At 43.3% G+C, this 12,633-nt stretch overlaps 1 protein-coding gene and 1 pseudogene across 6 annotated transcripts in view; both read left to right on the plus strand.

Annotated features, from left to right (window-relative positions):
* ANKS1A (ankyrin repeat and sterile alpha motif domain containing 1A) overlaps positions 1 to 12,633 on the plus strand; it is a 179,562-nt gene that overhangs the window by 62,531 nt on the left and 104,398 nt on the right. For all 6 annotated transcript variants that reach the window (XM_029944038.1, XM_029944039.1, XM_029944041.1 and 3 more), the window contains exons 2-3: positions 9,090 to 9,170; positions 11,396 to 11,552. In XM_029944038.1, the coding sequence (XP_029799898.1) occupies positions 9,090 to 9,170; positions 11,396 to 11,552 (238 nt within the window). The remainder of the gene's footprint in view (positions 1 to 9,089; positions 9,171 to 11,395; positions 11,553 to 12,633) is intronic.
* Positions 9,425 to 10,007, plus strand: LOC115296369 (annotated as a pseudogene).

Here is a 12,633-nt window from a genome sequence, read left to right on the forward strand (position 1 = left end):
TGATGCCTCCTTATAAACAGCATTTGACTCAGGTTCTTGTTTGCAACCCCTGCATATCCCTGGCCTTGTGTGCTGCCTGGTACCTCTAATTCCTGAGCCTTCCCAGGGTGTATATGTGTGAAAGGCAGAAAAGGCATTCACTCTCTCAGTTCTAACTTACCTACTTTTCATCTTCCAAAAAAAGTTGACATTTATGTTTACTGTTCTCTTTTTCCTGTTCCTTGTTTGTTTTCACTTGCGTTTTGTTTTGTTTTTAAAATATTTTATGGTTTTTTTAAATTTACTTTTGAGAGACAGAGACAGTGCAAGCAGGGGAGGGTCAGAGAGAGAGGGAGATACAGAATCTGAAGCAGGCTCCAGGCTCTGAGCTAGCTGTCAGCACAGAGCCCGATGCGGGGCTCGAACTCACGAACTGTGAGATCATGACCTGAGCCAAAGCTGGGCACTTAACCAATTGAGCCACCCAGGTGCCCCTCACTTGCATTTTGATGGGGATCAGGAGTGAGCAGAAATAAAATACATGTTCAGTTTTCCCCAGTAAACTTGATTTTAGGGGGGTTTGCACTGTTTTGGATGGTTTTGTATCTAATTGTTTTATGTTGGTAAGTTTTGTCTTTTTCTGAAGATCACAAGCTTCCCTGACAACAGGGATGGTTTCATGGGCTCCTTGTTATATCTTCTTTTAAACCTCCAACAGTTAAGTATGTAGAAAGCATTTTAGTAAGGATGTGTCAAATTTATTTAAGATGAAGTCTTTTTAAAATTAGACTGACTTTGGACAGTGTTTCATTGTGTTGGAAAACTGCCAGCCCTTGCTGAAGTTCAACGATAAATATGCCTTTGCAACGATAACTAACAGAACAACAGTGAAGGCCTTTGGCAGAAAAAGGCTGATGAGACAAACTCCTGTTTACACCTTGATAATTTAATGAAATTGGTTGGAAGATTGCTCAGAACCTCTCTTACCCCTCATGTTCATTGCCGTTGTTCTCTCTTTGTAGTCAGTGATAGAGAAAGCCCTTTCCTGACTTGGTGCTCTAAGAGTCTTTGACCTTCTGAGAATTAATGCAGGAGGAGACCCATAGAGCCCAAGGTTGTTTTCTGTCTATAGTCAAGTTCAAGATCCTAGAGAAATTAGAAAAACCATGCACGAGCAGTCAGACGTGGGATTTTGTTTCAGTGCCAGATTAATTAACTGTATGATGATCACCAAATCATCTGAAATTCAAATTTCTTACCTAGAAGATGGAAACAATAAGATGTACTTTTCTCCATAGTATGGTTGTAAGGGTCAAATATGGGGAACATGCACACATGTAAACACTTGAAAATTATCATTTTAAACTGGCCGTGTAACCGCAGTATTCCGGACCCTCCTACCCACCTATCTACATGTGGGAGTCCAAATTCATTTCAGCCTTCACTAATCCAAAACAAAACTTTCTCTCTCTACTCCCTCCTTTTCTCCCCTACCTTACAGCACCCCAGTCACAAAAGAGAGCGGCCCTGGTTTTCCTCCTGAATTTACTCTCATTGTGTACTGAATTTTTCGCTTCTCTCTCACCCTATGCCCCTACCCTGATTTAGTCACCAGATCCTTTCTGTTCTCTCTGCCCTTATGACTGCCTTCATTTGGGTCCTCCCTGCATGCTTGAATGGCTAACTTCCAGCTGGGCTCCGTGGATCTAGTCACACACCTTCCACTCCATCATCTATACAACTGCCTGGCAAAATGATTTTTTCCCTAGATTCTGAAATCTGTCAGGCCATCACAACAGCATGGTGAATAGCAAATTAGCCATCTAGGTTCCCATCTCCCAGCTGTCACCAGAAGCATTTCTCTAAAACCTACATCTGATTATCCCCCACTCAGGGTTTCGGTAGTTTCCAAGACCCTTCATAGACTGGCTCCGCCTACTTCTCCATCCTTGTAGCCACCATTTTCACTTGGAGCTCCAGCCACTCACAGTTACATGCATTTGTCAGTTTGCTGGGGCTACTTGCAAGACCTTGAATTTGGGTGTTGCCTCTTTGTTTCTTCTGACTGACTGATTCCTTCTAAGCTTTAAGGCTCTGCTCAAGTAACTCCTCTTCTGCAAAACCACCCTATTTCCATTTCCAATAAGCTGCCCTTTGCATATTTCCTTCTCAGAATGTCACACACTGTTCCGTATTGTCATTTGTTTAGTTGCCTGACTTCCCCACTCAAAGGTGGAGACTGTGTAGCATCCTGGCATATGGAAGGTAATGCATAAACATTTTTTAATTGAACTGGATTGCACACTCTGCCGGCCCACTGAGATGCCATTACTTGTCTGTGTAAAGTAAGCAGGTAAGTAGCTGGGCAGCCACATCAAGCAAGCTTCCCACCAGCACAGAACCAATTTAGGATATCCTTCGGTCCTGAAATCTGATCCCATAGAATAGTCATAGGTGAAAGTGGACTGGGCACTTTGGTTCTACTTACAGTTTCTTATGTCTCTTTGTTTTATGGACAGACATCTCAAATGCAGTATTCTTGTAGGTCCCTTTAAGAGATTGCCATTTTTAAAGGATACAGGTGTAGCCTGTCTGTTAGTACATAGAGATCCAGTCATATTTAAGTAGCAGGTTGGTTAAAAATCCAGTGTTAGAATTTGCAGACTGGTAGCCCTAAGCCAATTCCTCGCATAGTGCTGTGCTCTTGGAAACATGAGGGATTTCCCTGAAGAGCTTAAAATGCTTGGTGTGGATGAGCAACGTAAAAAATTCACTGTGGTTCCAGGTCAAGTATGATGAATGCTATGGTGAAAGTGCCATAGATGATCTGGAAAATCTGAGGTGGGTGAGATTAATATGAGCCAGTAGAGCCATGAAAGGTGTTAAAACGGATGAGGGCGCATTGGAACTGGGCGGCTTACTGTGCTGGATAGAATAGGTGTCTCTGTATTTTCTGTTCCTATTTGATTTCACAGAGACTTCAGCAATCTTACCTGAGGTTTTTGTCTGAGTTTTGCTAGGTCTGAAGAGTGGTACGTAGATTTAAATATGGGTGTCATTGATGGACCTTTTAATTCAGATGGAAGGAATGCTGACTCCCTGTTAGAGACTTAGTGTCCGATCATAATGGTTTGGACTTTAGAGTCTGTGTCCCTTCCTTTTGCTTTGTAACTGCTCCCCTCTCCTTCAGTGTGGACTTTGTGTCTTTGGCCAGAGCCTAACGTATATAGTAGATGCTTAGTGGATGCCTAACTGAGCAAGCACACCTGAGGCCTCTATAAACCTGCTCCCTGCATGCAGAGCCCCTGCTCCTTCTTGCTCTCCAGCCACATGTCAAGCATGCCCCTTCTCAGGCCATTTGCATTTGATGCTCTCTCTGCCTGTCCCCGTCAGACACTCAGGCCCTTCCTTCCTTCACTTAATTCGGATCTTCTCTCCAAGATCGACTGCTTAGAGAGTATTTCCCTAGTCTTACTTTGCCTGATCTGCATCCTTTGTTTCTTAATGGCACTGAACATTACTTGTCACCATATTTCTGTTTATTTTCCTCCCTCTAGCATTCGGGGTCCATGAAAGCAGAGACTTTGTCTTTTCCCATTTGCATTTCCAGGCCCTGGAACAGTGCCTGGCATGTAGGGGGCACACTTAGCTTGTCTGTTGAATACATGCCCAGCTAGCCCTGCGAGCAGACCCTCAGTAGGCACTGGTCTCGCCGTAGAGAGTGGGCTGTGTCTGTATGGCTGGCCTGTTCTTCTTCACTAGCTCCAGATCCAACATGCCACCTGCCAGGGCTCAATGTACAGTCAGTCGTTAAATGAATGGAGAGAGGCATTTGAGGTGGGATTCAAAAGCCATAGGTTCTCATCAGTCATATTCTTCTTTGCCCAAAATCTTTATTTTTCAAAAATATTTAATTAATCTCTACAGCAACGTGGGGCTCACACTCTCAACCCTGAAATCAAGAGTCACATGCCCTTCAGACTGAGCCAGCCAGGTGCCCCTCCAGTGTCTTGAGCTGCCATCTCCAAATGTGGGAGTTTCTGAGTCCCAGAAGGCAAGGCCTGCTGTCCTCTGGCACCGTGTCCCTGTGGTTGGGTTGCTGTGACACGTCTTAGGCTTCTCAACCCTAATGCAATTAAACTGGTTCAAACCAGTTTAGTTCTAGTTTCCATGAGCCATTTAAACCCCATGGAGCCTATCACAGTAGAATTTCCAGACGCAGAGAAAGATCTGAAGGATTAAGTCCCTTGTCAGGCAACTGATGAGTGGCAGAGGCAAGCTTTGAATAACGTGGGTTGGCTAACTACGGAGCCCTCAGCTTTTCCCTGGGTTGTGCAGTTGCTTCATGCAGGATTGCTGGCACTCCTCTAAGACCCATCACAGATCCTGTTCTGCATGTCAAAGGCAGCCATTGCATTTCTGTCTGATCTATATAGGTTAGACTTTAAGAATCTCCTGGACTGTTTTTCGCCTCTGGTTTTCTTGGCGTGTTTTATTTTGCCTTTGATTGTTGGTGAGCAGCCCTTTGGTCCTTAATGTTTTAGAAAAACCTAAGAGGACAGCTGTGATGGGGAGAGGAAGACCCAGATTGTAAATAGCTCTTTTCTTGAGCTGCCAAAAAGGAAGACACTTGGGTGGAGGGGGATGTTCCTACCATCCTGTCTGAAGCAAAAATTCTAAGCAGAGAGATTACAGTTCTGTTTTCATTTAGGTTTCATTTCATAGATGGGCATTTAGATGAAATGCTAGTTATAAAAAAAGCAGGGGAGGGGGGAAGACCTTACTAGTTGGAAATGTTGCCGCTGAATGCAGGAAAGTCCTTATCTTTCTTCCTTGGCTTCTTAAATTGTGTTGAGGGAATTCTAGAGCTGCTATAGGACACCCAAGCTTAATCACCTCTAAACCAGAGACATGGAGGTAAAAGTTAAAGTGAAAGAGTGCATGCTCAGTCCTGCCTTTTTTATTAAAAAGGAGGGTGGTTTAGGAGTGCCTGGGTGGCTCAGTTGGTTAAGCGTCGGACGTCGGCTCAGGTCTTGACCTCACAGTTTAAGTGAGAGCTCCGTGTCGGGTTCTGTGCTGACAGCTCAGAACCTGGAGCCCACTTTGGATTCTGTGTCTCCCTTTCTCTCTGCTCCTCCCCTGCTCATGCTCTGTCGTCTCTCTCTCCTTCAAAAACAAATAAACATTCCAAAACAAATTTTTTAAAGTGAGAGCAGTTTAAAGATTAGTTCTCAGGTCACTTCACCACCTGGATTGAGATCGTTGAAGAGCTGGCACATTCCTAATGGAATCTGAGGACTGACAGACCTGGGCTCCTGACTGCCTGACCCATTATTGGTATTTTCTTTTTTCCAACTCCTGTTGCTTTATTCCGGTCGTCTTGCTGTTGGATTATTATTCCAGCCTTGTACTGCTGCATCTTTACCTCATCCTGTCACCCCAGTGAGATTGGCAAGTCTTTGTTTGGCCAAATGCCTAGAGCTCTCTAAGTGGGAGTTTGGGATCTGCCACAGATTTGGGGCAAACAATTTGTTTTTTGATTCTTAGGTGTCACCTATGTTTTAATGGAATGATGACGTGTTGTCTGATGGGTCAATTTGAAAATAGGCATGAAAACTGTCCCTAATTAGGTTTTCCAGACCCATTTCATTTTCTGCCATTCTCATCATTATCAGGCATGGGCATGCAGTTTTTGGTTTAGAAAATAAGGTTGTCATACATGGGTGACAAAGTGATATAATTGCTTTTAATACTTTGTTTGCAAGGTTGTGTAGGAATCCAAGCTTAATGGAGGATGGGGGTACCAGGATGTACCTCAGGCTCCTGACCTTGTCACCAGCATCCTTAATTGACAATAAACAAGTAGCCTAGATATCAAAGCATGCATATCTTCTCTCCACTTAAAATTTATCCCAAGATTTTAAACCTAATGTAGACATACTCATGAAAGCAGCACAGATCATGTATGTACAACCGTTTAACAGTTGGATGTTTTTCTTGGTTTTCTTTTCCCTATGCATAGGTTCTTTCCCCTTTTTCTTTTAAGAAATTACTATTATAAAAATACATGAATGCATTCTCATTGGATTTTAAACAGTGTGGTAGAACACAGAGAATGTGAGAGGCCCTCCTCACCTCATGTAGCGCCCCCCAGCACGCATTTCCTTTCCCAGAGGGAACCGCTGTCAACGCTTGGTGAGCCCTCTTCACATCACCATCCACCGTGTGTGCGTGTGTGTACACAAGCTAAAGCAGGGGCTCATATTTTGTGTGCTACACGATGCCTTCTTTTTTTCACCTACTCCTAACATAGCATATCTTGGGAAATCTTTCCGTGTCAGGATACTTCTGACCAACTCATTTTCTTTCCTTTGTTGTTACTGTTAATGGTTATATAATAATTCTTTGTATGGGCACACCTGATATTTAACTGCCCGCCTGTCAATGGACACGGAGTTTTTAATTTTCACTCTTGCTGTGAAGCAGTCCTGTACAAGCACGTGCCTTTGTGCGTGTGTGCAAGTGTTTCTGTTGAATGGTTGCCAGGAAGTAGAAATGCTGGCTCAAAGTGAATGCCTATTTTTGGTTTGGTAGATGCTGCCAATTGTCTTCCCAAAGGAATTCACCAATTCAAACTCATACCAGTGGTATAGAAGAGTGCTTGTTTTCCTGATCTTTCTAAACACTTTGTTATTTTCATTTTTGTCAGTCTGATTGGTGAAAAGTAGTGTATGTTTATTTTACTTTATTTTACTTCAAAAGAATTGTTTTTAAGTAATCTCTGCACCCAGTGTGGGGCTCAAGCTCACAAGCCCAAGATCAAGAGTCGCATGCTCCCCCAACCAGATGCCCCAGTGTGTGATTATTTTAATTTCATTCTTCCAGGCTATGCCTCTTTAGAGCTGACTTTGTCTGATTTCTGCTTTTTAGGAATTCTCAACATTGTCAGTTACTTGATGAATCTTTTCTTGTTTTCTTGTGTGAATCTGTTTGTCTGTTACCCATTGACGGTCTAGGGTAGGACTCGTTCTGTACTTCTTAGAACTTTAGACAGAAGATGGAGTAAACTTACCCGCTGATTCCACTATCCTGATTAGTTTCCCTTATAGATTCTTTCTATACAGTATTAATCATTTTGTTTCTTTGCCTCTCTTTAACATTGTACTATAATCTCTTTTCTAATTACATAGCAATGTAAGTTGTGGTATAAGTATGGTCTACTTCATACTGTAGTTTCTCATTATAATCATTTCTCTATTGATGGACTGTTGGGCTATTTCCAAAATTTTATTGTTATAAATAATGCTGCCTCCAACATCTGAGCATAAAGTCTTTGGGCCCAGATGGTTTTACTGGTGATTCTTTATCATTTTAGTGCTCTGCACCAATGATTCTTAAATATAGAAATGGGTAGATGGCTGCCCAGCTGGTCTGTGAACCAAGCCTAACACTGGCTGCTAACATCTAGTAGCAATAACACAAAAAGCAGAAACTTTAGATCAGCCTCATTTATGAATGCAGTTAGTTGTGAAAATCCTAAGTAAAATACTCTCAAGTAGATACTCTTAAGTACAGTTCACTAAGGTGGGCATAATGGATAATGGCCAAGTAAGTTTTATTGCAGAAAAGAGAGGATGGCTCATTATTAAGAGCTGTATTGATAACAACATGTTAGTTGGTTAAATGTGGAAAACTGACTATTTTCACAGATGCAGAAAATACATTTAAATTAAACAATTGTTTTTTTAAGTTTTTAAGTAATCTCTGAATTCAAAAGAATTGGATGCTCCACCAATTGAGCCAGGCAGGTGCCCCTAAACAACTATTTTTAATAACATTTTTAGAATAAAAAAAAGATACTTCCTTTATATGTTACAGAGTGTTTACCTCATATTAACTACCAACGATAGAGGCATTTTCTTTGAAAGCAAGGACAAAACAAGGTAGCCCTCCACTACTTAATATTATTTTAGAAGTTGAAGGCCATTTGGGTGGCTCAGTCAGTTGAGTGTCCAACTCTAGCTCAGGTCACGATCTTGCGGTCCACAAGCTTGAGCCCTATATCAGGCTCAAGAGCCTGGAGCCTTCTTCGTATTCTGTGTCTACCTCCTTTTCTACCCCTCCTCTGCTCACTCTGTCTCTTTCTCTCTCTCAAAAGTAAATAAAACATTAAAAGAAAAAAAAAAGAAGCACCTCTGGCCAATGGAGTAAAGTGTGAAACAAAAGTAAGAATTAAGGTTTTGAGTATTAAGTAAGATCCCATTTCAGCCTTCCTAGTACAGCATTCCTGATTCAAACATGGCATTCACATTACAGATTTTGTTGTTATTCTTCTCTTTAGCAATAGGACATTCAGAAAGGAAAGACCAGTTGTCTCTTGCATCTTAACACATGTGTCCTGGTGTTTTTATTAATGTGGGTTCTTTCATCTTGGTTCTTGCTGGTTAAATCATCTGGATTATCTGTAGGTCTATATTGAAGTCTCTCTTAAGTCTTCAGTCCCCAGCATAGAGGTGGGTGTTTAGTACCTATGACCGGCTGAATGGTAGGTTCTGTGATATTTTTGATGACCTTTTAATGAAATTCTTATAATCCCGGAAGTATTCAGAGGCATGAATGCCAGACTGTGTGAATAATGTAGTTAAACATGAGAAGGGTACATGGGACACCTGGCTGGCTCAGTCGGTAGAGAATGCGACTCTTGCTCTTGGGGTTGTGAGTTCAAGCCCCACGTTGGGAATAGAGTTTACTTTAAAAAAAAATGCACAGAGGAAAATGTAACACTTCAGTGACTTACCATAGAGTTCAAACATATGCCAGAAGAGAAAATGGATTCATAAAAAGTAAAAAGGATGACAAGGGTACAGAAGAACAAGCTCTTAAATGACAGCACTGTTGTCTTGACACCTGACTCCGTGTTCGGCAAATGATGATGTACCCTCAGCGCTGTATGCATTTCTGTCATAAATAGCTTTTGTCCTTTATCGGGAATCATGTGGCTGTAACTAGTTTGGTTAAACACCACAGAGAATTATTTTCTAAGTAGCTAGCTGGCTCTAAACTTGGTTTGTGACTTTAGTCTTTTTTTTTCCCCTTTACCTCCTGTCTAGCATCTGGAGAGGGCCGAATGTGAACTGTGTTGACAGCACTGGATACACACCTCTCCACCATGCTGCTCTGAACGGCCATAAGTGAGTATTGAAGTGCTATATTCCTACCCTGCCCTCCAGAACCCAGGCCTTCGGATTGTCTTTTTTGATTCTTCTAAAGGATTACTAAGCAGTAGTGTTGAGGATCAGGGGAAAACAAACTAAATTCAGTATATCCAGAATTCCCAAGTCTCTCTTTAGTGTATAATTTAGGCATCCTTCTCTACTCTGCCCCCAAAAGACTCCAGCCAAAGTTTGTTTTACTTTTTCTTCTGTTTGTCCTTTTCTGCTTTGAAATGGTGCAGCACCACACAGTGATCGGACTGTGTAGGCCGCACGGAGACAGCCAGGCCATGAAGGGGCTGGATAGTCTGTTAGGTGACCAGCACTTTGGTAAACTGAAAATAGATTGAGTGGTCCCTTCTGTGAAAGTAGTTAGTTATTTGTTTACTCTTTTTGCCTCCGTTATTGCTTCTTAAAGTTGGCCTTGTAGAGATTTGATCTTTTCTGCTCCTGTAGCCGAGGCCGCTCCCACAGCTGTGTTACGTCGGTCAGGCCAAGAAGCATCCGAGCTTGATCCCCCTCTTCGTATTTACTGGAGCGGGAGGCACTGGAGCAGCAATGTATGTCATGCGCCTGGCATTGTTCAATCCAGATATCAGTTGGGATAGGAAGAATAACCCAGAACCCTAGAACAAACTGGGTCCCAATGATCAGTACAAGTTCTACTCAGTGAATGTAGATTACAGCAAACTGAAGAAAGAAGGTCCAGACTTCTAAATGAAACGTTTCACTATAAAGCTGCTTAGAATGAAGGTCTTCCAGAAGCCATCCGCACGATTTCCCACTTATCCAGGAAATATTTCCCCTCTAAATGCATGAAATCATGTTGATGTACTATGTTGGGGTTTACACTGACTAATAAATATCTGAAACTTGAAAAAAAAAATAAAGTTGGCCTTGTAGACAGCAAGAACCATTCTTAAGGGGAAAGATACGTGAACCATATGGCCTATTTAATTCTCTCAGGTATTGGTTAGTAGTTTTTGAGGGGAGGGTTTGTGCAGAAAGTTTGCTGGAGAAGCTATGCTTCGGGGAGAATCTGAGAGACGAGGACAATAGATTTCGAATGGTTTGGCCACCTCTCCCAGAGGGCACTGCCCTTCAAGTGATGGAATGTGATAGCTCAGCCCCAGGCCAGGCGCCGCATGGAGTCCAGTGAGGAGACTGGCCAGGGTGTGGAAGAATGGAAACCAAAGTGTAACAGAGGAGAGGGTGTCACGGAGAGAATGAGGCATCGTACTCCAGGAGTTATATAAGAAGTAGAGGTCCAGTGTTCGTGAGGAGGGATTATTGGAACCATTTTCCATTTTGCTGAGCCAGGGCCAGGGCTGTTGCCACCTTGTGGTATTCTGTGTCACCTGTGTGATATTTGGCCCAGCCAGACGGACTCTGATGTGCCAAAAAGAGGTAACGACTGTTCCCTTCTACATCACAGTTTTCCAAATTATACTGAATGTGATCATTATGTCTTTTCTGTGGCCACCTTAGACAAAGTGACAATAACTCTGTGGATCCCTCTCCCATTGAAGTGGGGTGGCCTGAATTAAAGTGAATCTTGAACTTAAGTGACTGCAACTCATTGGCCAAGTTTCTCTCCAGATGCTGTTGTTATTTACAGTGGGGGTTTTCTTCGACCTCGTGTACACGGGGGTAATTACACATTTGTATCAGCTTGATGAACGGTGTCACCACGAAGAAAGCCAAGTCCTTCTCTGACGTATCAAACAACACCAGATGTGTCTGGTTTATGTTCACGACAACTTTAATTCTCCTCTGCCTGTCTGCTTTTAGCTCCCACATCACTAAATGCTCTGAATAATGTGGTAATAATGATATTTGTCTTGCACGACTACTTTCATGCAAATGTTATCCCTGAATGCTGCTTAAACATCACAAACAAGGAAACATTGTAAGATTTATTAGACAGCGGGGCCAGACGTTTTCAGAATAATGGAATGTAGGTGGGTTGTCTAGAAAGCCTAGATAAACGGGGACGTGGTAAGTCAGTGTAGTTTGGCCTAAGATGTTGTAGCCTCGTATCAGCAGCTCTATAAGTAGCTCAGGGCATAAAATGAAGAGACTGGGTGAGCGCTCAGGTCCAGAGAGGCGAGCCACGTGAGAGAAGATCTGTGACAGGGCTCTGTGCTGCACAGATGGAAAGCGCTATTCGTTCCGCAAACTCATGATTGATTTTTGCCTTCTAGGGATGTGGTTGAGGTTCTTCTGAGGAACGATGCGCTGACCAACGTGGCCGATTCTAAAGGCTGCTACCCTCTGCACTTGGCAGCCTGGAAGGGAGACGCTCAGATAGTGCGGTTGCTCATCCATCAAGGGCCCTCACACACCAGAGTCAACGAACAGGTCGGAAGGAAGAGAAGCATTCTTCTGTTCATCTCCAGCCAGACCTTGGCCCCAGCACTGTGTCAGTTCCCTAGTGCACCTCTCAGGCAGCCGGCTCTTCCAGGCCCTGCAAATGGCTCCCCTCTCCCAGCACGACTCCTCCTAGTGCATCAGGGGGATCTTATACCCCCGGGGACGCACTTTACATGCGTTTGAATCGTGCAAATTCGGCGTCATGCTATAATAAAGATCTAAATACCTCCTGTGCAAAATTGGAGATAATGCAAAGCCTGCAAAATTGCTTCAAGGCCATTTCAAACTGGCAGGGCTAATTAATTATAAGTTGTGCTTATGCCCTCAACACGGCAGTGCAACTCTAGCTGGTAAACAGCAATCGCCCCCCCCCCTTCCCCCCCGAGCGTGTCAGCACCGTGCGGACCCTGCTGTTGTTTGGCCTGCGTCAGAACCGCAGACAGAGGTGGAGGGGCCTCGTGCCGGTGCTGACAAAGGAGCCCACGAAAACGTCTGAGTGGTGGTCAGAGGTGATTCAACAGAATGAAAACCAGTTACATGAGGTCCCGTAATGTTGATTTAAGAGTGACCAAGCTTTGACAATGGAGAGCTCATTCTTAGAAAATAAAAAAGGCAGCATTTGAGCAAAAAGACCCTGAAATGGCCATGGATTTAGGTACTCTGAGACCGCACCTCCTCTCCTTTACATTTATTCCTTTGGAAAAGTTACACTTGCATTATGCAAGTTGTGGCCAATCCTCTCCTAAAACGCCATGTCGTGTTCGGAGGGGAGATTGTGTGTCCGTTTGAGAGGAGGTGGGCTTTCCCGGGGTGACAAGCCATTCTGGTTTCCCATCTGCTCTGAACTGAAGCAGGTTCTTTTCCGGGGTGCTTGAAGGAGAGAGATGCTGCTCTTTCTCAGGAAGCTCAAGACTGTGTGCCTAATGACTTTGCTGAGAGGAGGTTGTTAAGTTACCTATAGAATTAGATCCAGCTTGTTCCTCAAAAAATAAGAGATCATTCTTGCCAGCCCATCTGTCAGCAAGGCTCTGCGTATTCTCAGGGAGCTGTTAAGAACTTGACTTTGACT

The sequence above is a fragment of the Suricata suricatta genome, chromosome 7, assembly GCF_006229205.1.
Source record: "Suricata suricatta isolate VVHF042 chromosome 7, meerkat_22Aug2017_6uvM2_HiC, whole genome shotgun sequence".
NCBI classification, from domain to species: Eukaryota; Metazoa; Chordata; class Mammalia; order Carnivora; family Herpestidae; genus Suricata; species Suricata suricatta.